The sequence below is a fragment of the Lactuca sativa genome, chromosome 6 (genome assembly GCF_002870075.4).
Source record: "Lactuca sativa cultivar Salinas chromosome 6, Lsat_Salinas_v11, whole genome shotgun sequence".
NCBI lineage: Eukaryota > Viridiplantae > Streptophyta > Magnoliopsida > Asterales > Asteraceae > Lactuca > Lactuca sativa.
Window position 1 is genome coordinate 58,409,754 of NC_056628.2, and position 20,288 is coordinate 58,430,041.

Here is a 20,288-nt window from a genome sequence, read left to right on the forward strand (position 1 = left end):
GAGCAATCATAGTTTCCTATAAAATTTAGTTAAAACTATGTTTCTGTTTTAGATTTTGGAGTAAATCAGTTTTGAACAGCAGGTCTGTTTTAGAGACCTTGCTGTGATTACTCTTTTCTCAACTCATAGCTTCATTACTTCTCGTTTCTAACCTTTAGTCCTTCTTAGGCGAGGTTTTGAAGTTTGCTCAAGCTTGGTAGCATTATTTGATTGTTAGCCATCCTTAATACTCACTCAAGGTGAGTTCTCTCACACCTTTGTATTGATGATTGTGTTTGCTAGTTAGCTCGTGTGTGATTATTTGAATTTATACTATATAAGTATTGTTTTAATTCGTACATGTGCACTGTATGTAACTAATTATGGATATGGGGACACCACCAAAGGATACGGATTTACCGGTGCGGTGGGTAGGTAAGATCACCAACGTAATACTCTTCGTGAGGTGCGGTGATTAGGGCCAAATGATACGGGATCTTCCCGGTGCGGTTCAAACCTACAAGTCCTTCTTGTAATATAGACATTGATTCGTTCTTTGTCTTTATCATTATAATTGGAAAATGGATTAGGGCTAGTAAATATGAATGTTAGTACGATGTCTGTGTTTGAATTCACTAAGCTTCGTGCTTACGTTTTTCCCTTATAACTTTTCAGGTGTTAAGATTAAAGAGGCTAAGGCTTGACATGGAGCATCGGGACATCGCTACTAGTTATTTTGTTGGGACCTTATTATTATTATTACTTCCGCACTTATTTTATATGGTTATTAGATTGATGGATTATGATGTGACTATTTCAGTTGTTTTAATTTAATTTAAGATGGGTTTTAAAAGTTTAAAATTGTTGCAAAAAAAAAAAAAAAAAAAAATTGGGTGTCACACCCATGCTCAACCTTATCCCAAATGGCACTAACAAGATGAGAGCATGGTATCCCAGTGATCTCTGTATGCCTGCAACTACAGTTCCTGTCCCTCCAATTAACCACAAATTGTTCCCCCATTGTCCCAGTAACTTGAGTCTTCTCAGCACCATTAAATATGCAAGTGTATTGAGAAGCATCTTTCTTAACTCCATCTAAAAGTTTTGTGGCTGTTGGGGTAAGAGGCCCTTGAGACTTATCTATCACATTTTGCACAATACAAATTCGTTTCATTAAGTATTCCCTAATATATTCTAAACATGTAATTATAGGTTTGTCTCGAGCATCTAACAACTTTGAGTTGAAAACTTCACATAAATTATTCAACAAAATATCTGTATGTGCTCTTCCTGTACAATGCAACAAAATATCTTATAAGAATCTGTCAAAGTGTAAATCTTCCTTGAATCTGTCAAGGTGTCTAACTGTTATATAAGGGTAAATATACCTGAAATATGTGCTCTGGCCCAATGTTTGGGTGGAATTTTCTTTAACCAATCACATGCCTTTGAATTGAACTTGTTAAAATCTTCCATGAATCTGTCAAAGTGTCTAACTGTTGTTGCTGTTGCACATTCCCATAAATGATCTCTGTGCTCCTTCCCCCTCCATTGTAGCTTCATGTTTTCGTGAATATGTCTTAAACAAAACCTGTGTTCAGCGCTAGGGAATAGGTTGGCAATGGCAGGTAAAATCCCCTAATAAACAAGTAACACAAATTTTATTTTTTAAAGGTAGCAGACAAAATTACACAGATGTCATGAACAAGTATCATAAGAAGACTAACCTTTTGCCTGTCAGAAATAAATGTGAAGTTTGAATTTGTAGATAGCTCCAAATCTTCACCTAGACACTCTAGAAACCAACTCCATGAGCTTTTGTTCTCTGCTTCAACTATGGCATATGCTAGTGGGTAGATCCCATTATTGGAATCAAGACCCACAGCAGTGAGAACCTGTCCAGGGTAAGGTCCCTTCATGAAAGCCCCATCGAATCCTAAGAAATCTCTTAAACCTTCCTTAAAACCCAGTTTTAATGCACCTAAACAGACATAAAGTCTCTTAAACATCCTAGTTTCCAAGTTTGCATTTGGTTCACTGTATACATCAATCTTCACAGTTGTTCCTGGGTTGCACTGTTGTAATTCTAGTACATAATCCCTGAGAAGGCTGTATTGCTTTTCATAATCTCCGTGAACATGTTTCTGTGCAAGCTGTTTAGCCTTAAAGACCTTCATTCTTGACACCCCCACCTCGTATGTCTTTTGTAACTCTACACGCAAAGCTTTGACTGGGATAGTTGGGTTTCCTTCCACTTGTTGAAGAATGGTGGTTGCAAGAAACTTAGAAGTACACGCTTTAATAGATCTTGACTGCACACATCTATGCTCATGAACCAAAGTTTTCACCATCCAATCGCTTTCTTCATCAGATCTAGAAATTAATACCACCCAAGGGCATGTTGCTTTTTATGAACTTACTGTTTTGTCCTTGCATTTGATTCTACTTTTTGTCCATGGCCCACCTGTCATTTCTGGGACCACACCCCTGCATTTTGCCCTAATTCTTTGTTTATCATTTTTTGCAAAATAAATGTTTCTCCTAGTTCGAATTGAATGCATTTTAATGTAGTCCTTTGCTTCTGATGAGGACTTAAATATTTGACCCAGATAGAATGCAGTTTCATGTACTACTCCTGATGAACACGTTGTTGGTTTGTTTAACCTTCTCATTAACTTCTTCCTCTCATCTTCTTCTACACCAGCTGATTCAAACAACTGTGTATCTATCACCTCCAAATCGTCATCAACTGTGACATCAGGTGCATTGAATGATTGGTGGTTATCTAGATTTGGAAAAGAATAAACACCACTGTGGAAGTCTTTCATATTCACTTCGACATCCTCCACCATATTAAGTTCATCCACTAAAAAGTCACTATCCTCGCTTATACTTCCATTGGTACTAGTCTCATCACTAATAGCATCTCCAATTTCTTCATTGCCCCCCATCTGTTGGTAATCATCGTCCCCCATCTGTTGGTAATCATTATGATCCATATAAAAGAAAGGATCAAAGTCTTCTGAAGGTCCAACATCTTGGGCTTTGTTAAGCTCCTCACTTGCAGGCTGAACTCCAACATCTTTCAATACATCTCTATCAAAATGTCCAAAAGGTACAACAGACCTAGAAAAGTCATAGTTCTCATTCAAGTCCAATTTTCTACTACATGATCCTACCTCTGTACTTGTAAACTTTTTTCGATTGAGTTCCGGAGAAATAGGCTCATTGATTTCTTCCAATACGACCTTATTTGGAGACATAAAGTATGTATGGAGTCTAGTAGTTCCATGTTCAGTATACACCATAATCTCTTTATGATTAGCGACATGCTTACTTAACAAAAGTACGTCTGAGTCATTACCTAAAGGAAGTACCCATAATCGATTTCAATCTCTGGAATCAAGAAGTGGTAGTAGATAGGCTCACCGTTGATATAACCTATCTCCTTCATCATATCGTCTAACTCATGTACGGAGAACACGTCCATGTCTACGTAGTCAACATAGTCAATACTCCCACCAACGTAACGTCTTCCTGGGTATTTTGTGAACATACCCCCATGGTGAATCTTGAATGTGCAAAAACTACTTAACTCAACTGAAAAACAAATAAATAATGATATGAGGAAAGAATGAAGTCTCAAAATTGAATGTGCATAAATTACTAAACAAAATTGGAAGTTGTTAACTGATCACTCACCATAAGCTTTGATCAGGTCAGGATTTTCTGAGAATTTTGAACGGACATGCCACAAAGTTAGAACCATTGCAAATGATGAAGATGAAAACCCTAGTTTCCGTTTGATGTTTTGCAGTGACGAAGATGATAAACCAGAGGAGAAAAGAAAGGGACGATTTCTTGGGGCAACGTAAATGGCAGCTGGATGTAAGGATCATTTATGTATATGATCATTTCGTGTAACAAAGCAAATGACGAAAATACCCTCGTGTGAGGGTCACGTGATTTAGATAAACGGCAACAATTAAACGAAGTATGTCATAAGGACTATTCGTGTAACAATTTGGAACCACAGGGACCATACTCGTCCAAAATTCCTCATAAGGACTATCTTTGGTCTCTCGTGCCAACCACAGGGACCATCTGTGTAATTTTGTCAAATATTAAACAAAGGAAAACTATTATGCTCTAATGACTACTTAAAATTAAGTGTTTTATAATGAACACACAAAAATGATAATATTAATGATTTTTCATGATTAACAGACAATTACATCAATTTGAGTATTATTTTAAATTTTTAATTTATAAATAAACTCAGAAAAATATCAACGACCATTTCGTCTTGGCATTAATGTCTACGAAATTGCCAGTTCGAAATATTTCTATCGATTTGAGACCCCACACGATAAAGCCTTCTTCTTTCATTGGTTTGTTCTTCCACATTTGTTTCTTCTTCCACTTGTTCTTATACAATAATCGGAACCCGAAAGGAAACTTCATAGAATCAACTACGAAACCCTAAACTATTGACATCTTCATATATTCACCTTTTAATCACCTCCAATCGTTCACGTGTAAACACAGCTCAACCAAAAAAAAAAAGATGAATCCAAATCATGTTATTACAATAGAACAAGAGGTGAAATTCATGAACACCCAAATGAAAAAACCACCAAAATTACTACACAAGTCAGCTGGAAATGACTCATGTTGCATATTCAGAGTCCCCCAGAGTCTTTTCGAGATCAACAGGGAAGCATATCAACCTCGAATCGTCTCAATCGGCCCATACCACCATGGAAACAAGCACCTTGAGATGATCGAAGAACATAAATGGAGGTACCTGGATGATTTGATCCAAAGAACAGGTAAGTCAATTGGATATTTCATGACAATCATAGTGTCAATGCAGGATCGAATCCGACAAAGCTACTCAGAATCTCTTGATCACTTTTCCGCCAATGATCTTGCTAAAATGATGGTGCTTGATGGGTTTTTCTTGATTGAATTGTTCAGAAAAGTTGGAAAGTTGGTTGAGACTGATACAGATGATCCAATTTTCAGAATGGTTTGGGTGTCTCCATTTTTGATGAGAGATCTTTTGAAAATCGAGAACCAAATCCCATTTGTTGTTCTCCAAAAGTTGTTTGATGTATCTAAAGATGGGTCTAAACCCGATGATCGCACACTTTCAACTTTAATCCTTGAGTTTTTCAATTACACAGTTGATAGAAAAAAAGAGATATTAAATGAACACAAGAATACCGAAGGGAAACATTTACTAGATTTTTTCCGAAAAAGTTTCATAAACCCTAAAGAACAAAACCCAGTTCCCACCTTTGACATATCCAAAAACTCTTCCCAAAAACTTATCCAAACCCCGACCAAACTCAAGATCAATAACTCTTACCTTAAACTTATCCCCCCAGCGAACAAACTCAAGATCGTTGGAGTTACGTTTAAGGCAAGTCATGAACCCGATAGCTTCTTGGACATTGAGTTCCGAAATGGTGTTCTTTCGATTCCTCAAATAAACATGGACGATTTTTACAGTTCGTTCTTTTTGAACTGTATTGCTTTCGAGCTGTGTTATTTTCATTGCTCCAAACATATTACAACTTACGTTGTGTTCATGGGATGTCTAATGAACACTTCAACTGACGTGGGTGTGCTTTCGGAAGACAAAATTATTGAGAATTATTTTGGAACGGATAAAGAGCTAGCGAAATTTTTCAAAAGTGTTGGAAAAGATGTAGCTTTTAATATAAAAGATAATTACTTGACAGGTTTGTTTGTGGAAGTAAATGAGTATTGCGAGAATGGGTGGCATGTGCATTTGGCTGGGTTTAAGCATACGTATTTTGAGAGCCCATGGGCTGCAGTTTCAGCTTTCGCGGCCTTTTTGTTGCTTTGTTTTGCGGGTTTGCAAACATTTTATACTGTCTATCAGTATTATAAAGCTAAGAAAGGGTAGAGACGGGTGGTTCGAGGGTGGTGTGAAGATGGCGATTGATTGGTGGATAATGTTGTAGTTTTAATATTGAACTTATATTTGTAATAAATTCATCGTATATGTGTTGGTTTCAACATATTTTCTATAGGTTGTAAGTTTCAAAGGCATGTTTGTATATGGCATTCTTGCTACGTTTAATGGTATTTACATGCTATATTTATGTGTATTTTAATTTTTTGAAAACGAAGCTTGTGGGATGTATCACGTTGGTTGTGCGCTTTATATATATATATATATATATATATATATATATATATATATATATATATATATATATATATATATATATATATATATATATATATATATATATATATATATGGAAAGTGAATATACCCTTAAGGGTATATAAGCTTAGGTACTCAAACTCACCATACTACGTCATTTTGTATTATATATACATTGTAATTGTCCAGTATTTCTTATAATTCAAATTCTTACTTGATTTACTTCTAAGATTTTATAAATTTCACATTTATCTTATTCTTACATAATTTTCATTTTCAACTATAATATATATATAGCCTAGTAGGTGTTCGGCAAAAAAATGTGATGTAAGAGGAAGATAATAGTGAAAATTCGAAAATCTTGAAAGTAAATCAATTTAGGGATTGAAGTTTAAGAATATTATAATTAATATATCAAACAAAATGATGTATTATGGTGGGTTCGGGTACCTAAGCTTATATACTCTTAAAGGTATATTCACTTTTCCCATATATATATATATATATATATATATATATATATATATATATATATATATATATATATATATATATATATATTATCCACCGGTGTGACAACCCGAAATTTCCATTGTACGAACCTCATCTATTTAATAGAAGCTAGTTCAGTTTCTGTGATTTTCAAGCTTGTCCGAACAAACTTTGTGTACATTAGGGTTTATGTTTTAGATGATATCAGGAGAGTGGATACTCCTGGTTTTGTGAAACTTGGGCATTTCAAGTTTCATACTGTTACAGTCCAACATCAGGAATGAAAATATTTTCTGCCAAAATATTCCAGGACTATAAATAGTTTTCTGAATTAAATTAATTCGTTATTCACAATTCCAAATAGAGAAAAGCCATATTCTCTCTGACGGATCTTCGGGTTTTCATCCCAGATTGTGAGTCTACTTTTCTATATGTGTTTCAATACTTGTTTAAGGCATATTAGCAACAATAACATGTTTAGATTACAAGATCCGGGAGTTTACCGCCCAAGATCGTTCTTGGGGAGTAAACTCCAAAATGGAACATTATGGCTTCCTTGTCCCAATCCCTTGCTAGAAGACTGGTATAGGAGATAGGGTATGACATTTATAGGCCAAAAAGCAACCAAGAAACATAAGTTCTAGGAGTTTACGGCCAAGGAACTCCCTTGGGCCGTAAACCCCTTTTCAAGGGCTTAAATGCCCTAAAACTCCCCCTAAATGCTTAAGGACTTTACCTACTAGTGCTTGTGCTTGTTTAGAACACCAAAAGCCCATAAAAACCATAAGTTTTTAGGAGTTTACGGCCAAGAACCCTTCTTGGGCCGTAAACCCCATTTTGTGGGACAAAAATCATTCCAAGCTACCCTTAAGCCTTTAGACAATTTACCTTGCACCTTTGGGACTAGAATGGAGAGTAGAACACATTGAAGCCACTCCTTGAAAGGAGTTTACGGCCAAGGAACATGACTTGGGCCGTAAACTCCAAGTGAAGGCACCAAAGTGTGCCTCTTGTCCCCATTAGCCTTAGATAAAATCATGGATGCCATTCTTGATGTTTGAGTGCCTCAAATTAATTTATTTCCTAGAGTTTACGGCCGTAAACTCTAAGGTGAAGGACCTTAGGCCGTAAACTCCCTTATGGAGTGTTCTAGAGCCTTAAAACTACTTCATGCATTATTCCAATAAAGATAGGAGTGTTCTAGGATCAAGATAGCACCACAAAACACCCAAAAACACCATTTGAGGAGTTCACGGCCATAAACCCATGAGTTTACGGCCGTAAACTCCAAGGTGTGGGGTTTGTTGGATGGTGAACTCCTATACAAGGCTATTTGATGTTTCAAACCCTTTTGCCTTGTCCCGTAGCAACTTAGATGCAACCATTTGGACCCTAAACACTCATAAAAGTGTTTAAATGTTTTCTAAGTGTCTTAACTTATTTATTTAAGTTATTATTTGTCTAATTAGTTATATATATGTTTATTATATGATAACTAGGCTCGTGCGTGTAAACCAGTCTCCGTTTGTCACCTAGCACGGTAGCCGACACTGCAATTCAAACGACTCATCACAAGTGAGTTCATACCCCTTGAATCAACCTTTGAAATGATTTTAAATGTTTTATAACACTTTATGGGGGGGAATACAAGTCAAATACTTATAAGTTATTACTTCAATCACATGTGATTGTGTTTAATCACATGTGATTAATAACTAGGAAAACAACGATTTTCACACTGTTCAAACTGTTTTTCAACTGCTTTACTATTGAAATGTTTTATAAACTGTTTTACTATCCAAACTTACTTATAGACTGTGATTCAATCAAATGCTTCTTATACTTAAACTGTTCTATTAATTTATGCCTTCAAATTGTTTTATAGATCGACATCAAGTCGATCTCCTCTTGAAATCATATTTATGCTTCAAATGTTTTATAAAAACTTATTTATGCTTTTATATATCCAATTGCATGCCCATATATGTATAGGTATATAAATAATGTTCAAAAGGCTTAGGAATGCCATCCGCGCTATTTCCTTTTCCTCGATTTGGATGTGGTCTGGTGGGAATTCGGGTGACCCTCCGAAGGTCATTTCCATATTACTTATATATCATATATACATGTATAGACATAAAAGTACTTCCATAGTCATACTCATCAGTACATCATTAGTTGGTTACCATCGGGGTAACGCAGGATCATACATATACAGATATACTAGAAACAATACATATACAGATATACTAGAAACAATACATATACAGATATACTAGAAACAATACATATACAGATATACGAGAAACAATACATATACAGATATACGAGAAACAATACATATACAGATATACGAGAAACAATACATATACAGATATACTAGAAACAATACATATACAGATATACTAGAAACAATACATATACAGTTATACGAGAAACAATACATATACATAAATACGTACTAATTGTGATCCACTATATCGGGCATGCCTTAAATGTCATGACCCGAGTTGTAGCCAGAATTCTCTTGGAGGGAGAGCGTGAGTTTGCGTATAGATCTATACTGGATTGACTATCCTACACCTTGCTGCTAGCTACAGCCGGACCTGCAGGTCTGCGGGTGCCAAACGTCATTTCTTTTTACGACCGTTCATTATGTCGTTGTTTATCAGTCGATAGCATGGTGCAATTTATCACAATATACCTTAATATAAATCCGGTTTAAGGTAGTAGTATTTAGTACAGCAGTAGTCTTAATATACAAAGCTACAGTACTACAATGATTTACCCATTACATATTTTAGTGATAACCTCACTTAAACATTAATGTACAAACTATATTTTTAACAAATGATAGTTATATTTGGGTAATCACACACTTTTACAACAGAAAAGTTTACAAAACAGTCTAGCCTTGGTAGAGGGTTACTTTTATAGAAAATATAGGATTTTCTGAGGGATTCAAACTTTTACAAACACTTTCAAACATTTACTTACATTTTTACAAACTTATACATTGAGACAGGTTAAAACGTTTTTACAAGAAACATTGACACTAAAATACTTATGAACTCACCAGCTTTATGCTGATAAACTCTTTCAAAATAACTTGTATTCTCAGGTCATCAGTAGACAGGTACCGAGGCCAGCTTTTGAGAAGATGGAGTGCTTTCAAGACTCATCTCATATTATTTTGTGTTTCATTATTTTTGGTGTCTATAGCTGTACAGAACACACTTGTATTAAAATTATATATTTAATGCAATGGATGATGTTGTTTGCTTATTTACATTTATTGTGTTGTGATACTATACATGACGTCCTCCGCCCCAGAACGTTTCCGCCGTTCTTGGTTTTGGGGTGTGACAACCGGCCATTGAAAAAGTCAAATTAAATAACACAAGATCACGTACGTTCTCGGTCAATGGCAGCTGTTCAGCATCCCTCAATCTTCGTTCATCTCTGATTTAATTGAAATTTTGAATTGAACTCTCTTCAACAATCTATTTAAAAACCCTAGCACCCATTTCAGCTTTCATTGCCTCCTCTTCTTTCTCTCTCCTGTCATCCACGTTTTCTCTCAAAGCCCTGGGCAACAGGAAAGTGCAATGACAAATCTTACATCCTAGAGCATCCTTCGGTAAACTGATGTACCTTCCCCGCTTCTGTTCTTAAATTTGTGTGAGTTTCTTTTGTTTCGTTTGAGTTTTGGGTTGTTACTACTTATAAACCATGGTTGCTGATGTTATTTCCACCTACAGAACTTCCACAAAGACCGCCCTATTTTGTGTTTTGGGGGTTTTTTGAAGACTATCGTCGACCATCACCGCTCCATTTCTAAGGAAGCATAACAACCACCACCAGTCTCTGCCACTGTCACCATTGATGTCTTCCGGTCATTGGTTCTAGGTAAGAACAAAAATATCAAACCTTAACCCTTTTCTACTCTTATTTCCCAACTCAAAATTTTTGTTACCGATGACATCATTAATCCGTCGTTCATTCTCCAGACGCCCCTCTCCAATCGGTTGAAGTTATACAATCCAGATAGTTAGTTTTCCTTTTGATTTGTTATTTTCTCTTTTCAATGATTTTTATCTGTTTCCCTTTATGTCAACTTCTAGATGTGTCGGTGGTGATGGTTATCTGGTAAATTAGAAAAAATGAATCAATGTGTTTTGAATGTGTAATATCTCCGGAATCTACGTTGTTTAGATTCTGGAAAGTGGTTAGTGTACTTTGTTTTTCTTCATCCACAAACGAGGTCTGATTTTTTTTTTTTTTTCAAATCATTTGTGTGAACGACTAAATTACTGTATGAAATCCTTCATTATTGATAAAAAAAATTGGTTATTGCAGAGTTCCAAAGAAGTCATTAATTAACAAGCATCATAGCACCCTTACATGACGGTTGATTGAAAATGAATGTTCAAGAACAGAAATGGGAAGAAATTACAGTAAAAGGGTAATTTGGTCTTTCTTTTTTACTTTCAGTTTAGGTAACCCATCTTCTAAGTGTAGGTTTTAGCTTTTCTATGAAAATCTAAAAGGTTGGAATAGTGAGCTATTCTTGGGTGTGATTTGAGTTTAATAGACAATGTGAATATGAATGTAACGACCCAAATTTCACGTCAAAAAATATCGTTTTAAAAACATTACTTTAGAAAATATTAATAGTTAAAAACATTGTTTGATCAAACCATACCAAAACGTAAACCATGTCTAAAAGTCAAATCATACAACCATCAAAATAACAGAGTATAAATCCCAGGGAATCTCGTAAGTGCGGAAAACAGTATGTGTGCATGATGTGCCGCTACCGCGCCGGCTCCTTCCCTTTCGACGAAGAGGTATCTGAAACCAAAACTGCAAACTGTAAGCACAAAGCTTAGTGAGTTCCCCCATTATACCACATACCATACAAACAAATAACACGCATACTGCCAGGCTATTCTGGGGTGCCTGACTACCCGGTACGGCCATTCTGGGGTGCCGACTACCCGTGTCAAGCCATTCTGGGGTGCTGACTACCCATGTCAAGCCATTCTGGGGTGCTGACTACCCATCGGTCCTAACAACCGACCCTCGGGGACTAGTCCCCTCCTACTACCACTATCGCAAATAACATAACAGGTCGGCATGCAAACATATCATCACGTACTGTTAGACATTTCTGGGGTGTCTGACTACCCTCCGGTCCTAACAACCGAACTCTACTATTATCACATATAACATATCAGATAGTAGCAACCTAGATGATATCACAAAGACAATCATCTAACATACGACTCCTACTGGTGGGCCGGCATTGTGGCCGTAGACCCACCGCTACTGGAAGGTAACTCAGCTCGAAGTAGCTGCTGATCTGAGCGGGAACTGACTGTCTACTGCTGCTCTGGAAATCCTCCGGCTGCAATTCCCACAACATACTCAATTAAACACTGCTAACTGTCCTTTGGGTAAAATGACCATTTTACCCCTAATCATGACCTAAGTCAAAATCAGAGTCAACTTCCAGTTGACCCGACTCGCCAAGTTGGCTTTCCAACTCACCGAGTCCCTACCCAAACGTTTGCCCTGAATCCCGTTCCTACTTGTCGAGTTAGGCGACGACTCGACGAGTTCTCCTTCTTAACAGATACTCAAGTCCTTCATCCTACTCGCCGAGTTGTATGAACAACTCGTCGAGTTCATCTTCATCCGATGAACACTTATGCTAAGACTCGCCGAGTTGTAAGAACAACTCGCCGAGTCTGTTCTTGATCTAAGGAGACTGCCTTGAACTCACCGAGTCAGGGCATTGACTCGCCGAGTTCCTCCATAGATGAGTTCAGCTTCCGACTCACTGAGTCACACCCCGTGACTCACTGCTCACTCGACACTACGAAACGAGGACAAACTCGGAGACTCGCGAACAGACTCGCCGAGTCATATGAACGACTCGCCGAGTCGTTTCCATGCACCCACTAAATACACAGATTTGCTCGATTCCAGTCCATGCCATTCACATATCTGGGCTTCTAGGACACGAATCACACGTAAAGTGTAACGCCCGCAAATCTGGGCTAGTCAAATTAGAGGCAATAGGGGTCGAAAACGACTTTTCGACAAAAGATTATTTAGAATAAATAATCTTAACCAAGTTGTAGAGTATGTTACAAGGTTTTCGTACATATAAAGAACACCGAAAACCGAGTTATAACGAAAAAGTTATGACCCGTTGAAGTTTCGCGATGGAATCGGCACGATACCGGGAAGCGTAAATAGTGAATTTACGATAGAGCGAGATTTAGCCTTAGCGATCTAAACGAAAGTCGTAGAATATGTTAAACTAAGAACATCGATAAATAGAATGCCCAAATCTGACTTCGTATGAGGAAGTTATGATTTTTCTAAGATTTAGCATAGCAGTGCACAGCCCGAAATCTGAATTTTAGATCGGTCGATTTTTAGCCGACGGGATCTAAATGAAAGTTGTAGTACTCGTAAATACCAACGCGTGGATATAAAGAACATCGATAATAGAGCTCGTATGCAAAAGTTATGGACGGAGCTTAGTCCCTACTTTTCGAGCGCGGCGAAATCGATACAGTTTTGTAAATACGAGATAGAATGAGAATTAGCCAACGAGGTCTAAATGAGAGTTGAAGATCTCATTAATAGGAACTCAACGGTAAAAAGACAGACAAAAATGGAGCTCGTATGCGAAAGTTATGGACGAAGCTTAGTCCCTACTTTTCGAGCGCGGCGAATTCGATACAGTTTTGTAAATCCGAGATAGAATGGGAATTAGCCAACGAGGTCTAAATGAGAGTTGAAGATCTCACTACTAGGAACTCAACGGTAAAAAGACAGACAAAAATGGAGCTCATATGCGAAAGTTATGGACGAAGCTTAGTCCCTACTTTTCGAGCGCGGCGAATTCGGTACAGTTTTGTAAATCCGAGATAGAATGAGAATTAGCCAACGAGTTCTAAATGAAAGTTGAAGATCTCATTAATAGGAACTCAACGGTAAAAAGACAGACAAAAACGGAGCTCGTATGCAAAAGTTACGGACGAAGCTTAGAGACTACTTTACTATAAAACTCCTATAAATACAAGGGTGAACTCCTCATATTTTCTTCACACCATAAGCCTTTCTTTCTCTCTCTAACTTCTCTCTAACCTCCCTAAACCCCTCCCAAGTCTAGGGAACCTCCCTATCACGAGAAGAAAGCCCCGGAGCGCCCGACGGCTCCGAGAAGAAAAGCTTTCGGCTCGGAAACGCTGCTCCAGCGAAGCCCGGTTTTTAATAAAAACCCGCTGTAAGTGAGCTACGCCTATAGTATATTTAATATAGATTTTATTTAATTATAGTAACATTGTTAGGACCTTAAAATAATTATTTAGGCTATTATTATGAGTTATATTGAGTGTTATTTAACGCTTATATAATAGTAATAATAGCTAGACTATTAAATTAGTCTCGTCAAGCGTTAGACTAAACTCTAGTGGTAATGATACTAGGTTTCGTCAAGGGATAATTGTTTTAAGAGTAACGAAGTGCTGTCCGAGTGCCGACTCACCACCTTTCAAGTGAGTGCATGGTCTCTTTCATCTTACACATAGATATGAAGTATTTTAATATAAATTACGTGTTATGTGTGCATATTGTCTGAATACTTGTTGTCTATGCTGGTGAAAGATTTTTATACATGTTTTAAATGATGTAAACTGTATAAAGTATTTTATATCTACAAAATATGTTGGGTAAAACATGGGTAGATGAATGATGATGGATAAAAGCTGAAATAGAGGAACATTAGTAGTACGGACCTAGTGCCCTATAGGTATACATTGGCAGCAGTGGACCTAGTACCCTATAGATGAGCACTGGCAGCTGCGCCACAACCCGTAGATGATTTAGATCTACGGTAAACGTCCTAGCAGCTGCGCTCTAAGGATAGTATCGGCAGCTGCGCCTAATAGGGAGCCTTATGACCATGAAAGTAGTGTTTAAAGGTCAATACCGGCAGAAGCGCCTCATAGAAAATGTCCTAATTCTGGCAGCTGAGCCTAAGTGACAATATTAGCAGCTGCGCTTGACCAATGTGTCATTGGCAACAATGGACTTCATGTTGTTTCCTTGGGATGATCCTTAGGAATGAATGAATGAGAAATAGCTGATTCTTAGGGTAGATCCTTAAGAATAAAGAAGATAATGGGGATGGGTAATTGGGTTGATTGTTTGATTGTTTAAACATAATAATTATATTATTGTGGGTTGAAAACCCTATGTACTCACCAGGTTTCCCAACCTGACCCACTCAGTTTATTTATATCACAGGTGTTGATATGAAGTGACATTACACTGAGAGATTTAAAGAGATGTAGATCACTAGTGTAAATAATTGTAAGTTCTGTTTATGCTTATGTTTCTGTATTAACGATGACATCCCAAACGTTTTAAAATGAAATAAATACGTTTCTTCGAAAATGTTTTAATAACGTATTTACCATGTTTTTCTAGGAACAAATTCCGCAACATTTTTATAAAATGAAGTACTCTGATTTTTATAAAGCATAAACAACATCGGTCTTTTCTGGCCGTGAAAATGGGGATGTCACATAAAGTTTCCAACTTTACGTGTAGATATTCACCAATATGGATTTTAGGGTTCAAAATGCCTCAAAAGGGTAGATCTAGGGTGAACAAGCAACATGGGTCCATAAAGCTAACAGATCTGAGCTCCTGGAGCTCAATCTTGCCTAGATCTAGAGGCCAATCCACTTATTATGCACCCTCAAGCATACACAATCTTGGAAATGGCTCAAAAAGGACTTCAATGGAGCTATAAGGGACAATAAGCTTAAAAACAGAGGGGAAACGAGCTATACCTTAGGGGAAATGTTGGAATGACACAGAGATGCTTGGCCTCCTTCTCCTCTTCTTGATTCCCTCTTCTTTTCCCTCAAAACTTCAAGAATACCACCAAAAACACTTCAAACTCACAAGGAAGCACGGTTAGAGAAAGATACAGGGCTCTGAGGGTGAATGGGGACGAGGTTGGGGCGGATAAGTTGTTTAAATAGGGTGCAAACCCCTGAAACTTAGGGTTTCATCCAACAGCTGTGACTCGCCGAGTCCAGGATATGGACTCGCCGAGTCGACTACTTAAACGTGTCCCGGGTCCCGCATCTACTCGGCGAGTCAGACCTGTGACTTGCCGAGTCCAAGGCTAAAAGAAGAGAAATACTCAAATAATATTTACGTACCAGGAACCAGGTGCTACAATGAATTAGAATTAGGATTACTGTAAATGAAAGGGTGGTCGGGTTAGGAAGTCTGTAATTATTTTTAATCCGTAAAACTATAAAATCAAAGTTATCTTATTTGCTAAACTTTTGGTTCTCATGATTGTACAGCTCTTAAGTTGAACTCAAAATAATTACTCACATTTGGTGCCCTTCGTGTCTTAGATGGTCCTGAGGTGAAGATATACATGTATTGATTAACTTTAGATGAACTCAGGTAACTATTTTTCTTTCATTTTTTCTTCTTTTAAAGTTTTCGAAATATACAAATATGCATTTAGTTAAAATAACCAACTGTAGTATGGTATGTTTGTTTTATTATTTATGACATATTTTAGACTTTTTTACCTCAACTATAGTCTTCGGTGGCAAAGTATGGTGCAAGAACTTGGAATCGACACTACATTGATCACTTTGGCAATGTCCTAGATCATGTATAAATTATAATCCAAAGAAAATTGAAATAGCCTGAATTGAGTATGTTAAAATTATGCAAAAAACGGAAGCGTACAATTGCAAGTACATTGCTATTACGGTTATTCAAGTTTTAGCAACAATTCTAAAGATGGTTTTGGCAATGTCCGAGATCACTAGAAGTGCTTGCCTTCATCATAGAAAACCTTTTTTAATAGGTTTGAGTGAGAAATTTGTCGCAGAATGAAGAACAAATATTTTTAGACATGTTATAGGGGTTTCCCTAAAAAGGGAAAATAGGAGAAAAGAAATATATACTAGCTTTGAAAGAGATAAATCCGAAATACTCATAATTTGATCAAATTCATCAAGGAAAAATGTGGAAAGTAGGAAGTTTAAAGTTTAAAAGCAAAGCATTGGAAAAAGTTTAAATCTGGAATTTCAAGTTTGGATCTCAAGGGTAAATGTGGAAACTTAATTTGTTTGTTTCTAAGCTTATTATGATGCTAAAATATAGAATTTTTACTATCTATCATATGCATCTCTTTTATTTTGACTTCGTCCATGGCTTGTTGAAAATGTAATAATGAAGTTGTTAAATAAATGAAAATTATAAGAAAAAATGGCAGCTCGCTTCATTTGTTTCTGACAACTGATATCAGCAAATTTAGAAGCCTTCTTAAGGCATTTTTTGCAGGTCACAAATGTTGGTTGCAGCCTAAACTTCATATGCCTTCAACAGAATCACATGGTGAAGTCAAAAACCAAAATTCATTTAAAGGAGATGACAACATGGTGTTTTAAAGTGGTCGTATGTAACCTACTATAATTTATTTTTTAGGGATATATATAGTAAAGTCCCAATATTTTCATCGATTTGACAAGGAAGTCCTAAACTTTATTTTTTTTACAGTAAAGTCCAAATTACCGGCAGTTTTTGACACTTTTACCCCTTTTCCCCAGTTAGCCGGTAATTAGGACTTTTTTGTCAACAAAATAAAGTTTAAGACTTTCTTTTCAAATCGTCAATTAAGACTTTACTGTCAAAAAAATAAAGTTTAGGACTTTTTTGTCAAATCTTTGAAAATTTTGGGACTTTAGTGTATATATAATTTTTTTTGTTAGAAATTTAATGGTATGATACTCTTTAAGCATAAGAGTTATTGAAACATTCTCTAATCAGTTAAATCCTATTGAAATCCTTTACGTTTACTTCTTGTTAAATTGTTTTTTTAATCTCAACAAATCGACATTAAAAAAAATTGAGATAATCAAGAAAGAAAGAAAGAACCAGGGTTGTGTTGGCTAAACCGAAAAAAACGAAATTGCCCTTCTTTCGCTTCTCCACATTCACACCCTTTTGACTAGGCATGTGCTGTTTGTGTTTGTACAAGAAAGTCCTAAACTTTATTTTTTTGACAAAAAAATCCTAATTACCGGCTAACCGGAAAAAAATGGTAAAAGTGTCAAAAACTGTCGGTTATTTGGATTTTACTGTCAAAAAAATAAAGTTTAGGACTTACTTGTCAAATCGATGAAAATATTAGGACTTTACTGTATATATTCATATTTTTTATTTGTATTATTCTTTCGATAATCATAGCAACCTACTTTATTTTATTTGTTTACTATAGCATGTTATTTTAATTTATTTTTATTAAAAAGTAGAAGTGTGTTTTGTGCACTACACATGATTTTTGAAAGTAGGATGTTATAAGAAACAATTCAAAGTATGCTGCCGTTTATTGAACAAAACATGATTTATGAATCTGCTCATATATTTACTTCGCAATTTGTGTGTATGTAATATGTATTTTAGGGAGTTTTATGCTATGAGTATACCCTTAAGTTGAAACTAGATTTCCCCTGGATTTTTCTTAGTAATAATATCATATAATATTTTTATATTTTATATGAATTAACTATAGTCCAGAAAGTTTAGCAAGCATAAACAGTAAATAAATAATCAACTAATTTGAAATATTTTATTATTTTATATTTTACTCTGTATAATTTATAAACAAATAAATAAATATTATTTTTATCAAAGAAAAATATAAATGAATATTATATTTATGCTATAATTAATAAACTAGCAACAATTAAATTATATATCGTATTTTTTAATTACAATATAATTTATATATGGTTGTGTTTTATCAAAATATAAATTTCATAATGATGGGCCGGTCTTAATCTAGGATACCAAGTGTATAGGGTTTGATCTCATGTGGACCATTCTTTTTATAAAAGTCTAACATGATCTACAATAAAAAAATATGACACATGCCGTCGAAAAAGCAAAAAGGAAAAGATGACAACATCATCAAATTCTAATCTAATTATTCGGGTAAGTATTAAAAATAAAAAATTCAAGAAATATATTTATTAGTCTTCATTGCGCTTCACGTGGGATCAATGTTTTAAAGACCAATTTTTTTAGTTGAGTTGGTATGGTGACCGGTTTCCGGTTTAACCGGTTGGACCACCGGGTCAACCGGTTTCTATAATTTTCATCTTTTTTTCTATTTTTCTACACATACATACATATATAAATCATGAATTTGACTTTTACTAGTTCAAACATTAAAAATATACATAAAAATAAGTTGTACATCTATCTAAATACAATAAAATAACATATAACTATAAGTTTTTGTGTTTTACGTCAATCCATATACGTAAAAAAGAAAATACAATATAATACCTAAACAAAATATAGTTTTAGATGAATACAAACACATCAAAAAACATTATAACATTTACCATATGTTTTTAGTTAGAAAAAACTAAATAGATTTAAAAAAAATGACCAAAATTTATTATGCAAATAATTCTTTTCCATGTGTTTTTATTCGGTTTAACCGGTTCAACTAGTTTATTTTGACCGGTTCAACCGGGTTTTCCTAAAAACTAGCCGATTCAATCCGGTTCAGAAATCGACATAAAACTGGTAATAATTAAACCGTTCTCTCCCCCGGTTCACGGTCCAACCGGCCGGTTCAAACCGGTTTTTAAAACATTGTGTGGGATACATAAAAAGAAAATAGAAGATGTCAAATTCATATTTATGGACTTATTGTAAATGGAAGGTGGGGCAAAAAAAAAAAAACAAATTGGCAATAATGTTTGTGGCCTAATGCTTGTGTTATACATTTGACAGGAATCATAGAAGAAAAAAAAAAGAATAGCCCCTATCATAAGAAAGGGAATAGTCCAACATTAAGCAATAGATAAACTATTTTATCATTTTATATAATAAATTATTTGTGAATGAATTATGTTTTCTATAATATAATATGTTTCACAAATCAACTATTAAAAAAAAACCTAACTGCTGAACAAAAATTAACCACCCCACACATATTTTTAACCTTGATCAACAACATTTATTTATACCAAACCAAAAATGTAAACGATATTTGTTGATATAATGCATTGTGTTATTTGGACTATAACATGTTTCTGAAAAGATATTTCTAGCAAAAAACAACTTTTCACTATAGCCGCATCGCAAATCGTCGACATCTCTTCCGTCGAAGGAATCAATCTACAACAATCAACTCTCTAAAGTCACCACTATCAACAATCTACCGGTCTTAAAATCGTTTTCTAATTAAATTTCACTTCAAAAAAACCGAACATATTATAACTGAAATCAGTTTAATACAATGATTTCAAAAAATCGAAATCGGTTCACAATCGATATAAAAAACAAATTGTTTGTAGAAACTAATTTATGAAAAAATTATTCGCACCCGTCGTTTAACGCGGGTAAATGGCTAGTGTGTATATATATATATATATATATATATATATATAGAGAGAGAGAGAGAGAGAGAGAAAATGATCATTTGAAAACTTAGAGTTTCCTGAGAACCCGAGAACTGAAGGTGGAACGTT

General features: G+C 35.4%; 2 protein-coding genes across 2 annotated transcripts; one reads left to right on the top strand and one right to left on the bottom strand.

Moving 5' to 3' along the window:
* Positions 1 to 336: 336 nt before the first annotated feature.
* LOC128126793 (uncharacterized) lies at positions 337 to 3,748 on the bottom strand. Its single transcript, XM_052764916.1, has 6 exons — positions 3,682 to 3,748; positions 3,409 to 3,579; positions 2,400 to 3,343; positions 1,707 to 2,291; positions 1,368 to 1,617; positions 337 to 1,269 (listed from the first exon to the last, which is right to left on the bottom strand). Exons 1-6 carry the CDS (start codon positions 3,746 to 3,748, stop codon positions 827 to 829), a joined length of 2,460 nt encoding a protein of 819 aa, XP_052620876.1. The 3' UTR covers positions 337 to 826.
* A 608-nt stretch (positions 3,749 to 4,356) lies between these two features.
* LOC111896631 (UPF0481 protein At3g47200) lies at positions 4,357 to 6,122 on the top strand. The gene has a single exon (XM_042895750.2). It carries the CDS (start codon positions 4,547 to 4,549, stop codon positions 5,915 to 5,917), a length of 1,371 nt encoding a protein of 456 aa, XP_042751684.1. The 5' UTR covers positions 4,357 to 4,546; the 3' UTR covers positions 5,918 to 6,122.
* The last annotated feature ends 14,166 nt before the right edge of the window (positions 6,123 to 20,288 follow it).

Bases quoted from the DNA above. Each gene is read 5' to 3' on its own strand.
- LOC128126793 (XM_052764916.1), bottom strand. From the start codon at position 3,748: ATGGTTCTAACTTTGTGGCATGTCCGTTCAAAATTCTCAGAAAATCCT. The intron at 3,580-3,681 runs GTGAGTGATCAG...TTTGTTTTTCAG, and splicing joins TGACCTGATCAAAGCTTATG to TTGAGTTAAGTAGTTTTTGC. The intron at 1,618-1,706 runs GTTAGTCTTCTT...CTTGTTTATTAG, and splicing joins TTATTTCTGACAGGCAAAAG to GGGATTTTACCTGCCATTGC.
- LOC111896631 (XM_042895750.2), top strand. From the start codon at position 4,547: ATGAATCCAAATCATGTTATTACAATAGAACAAGAGGTGAAATTCATG.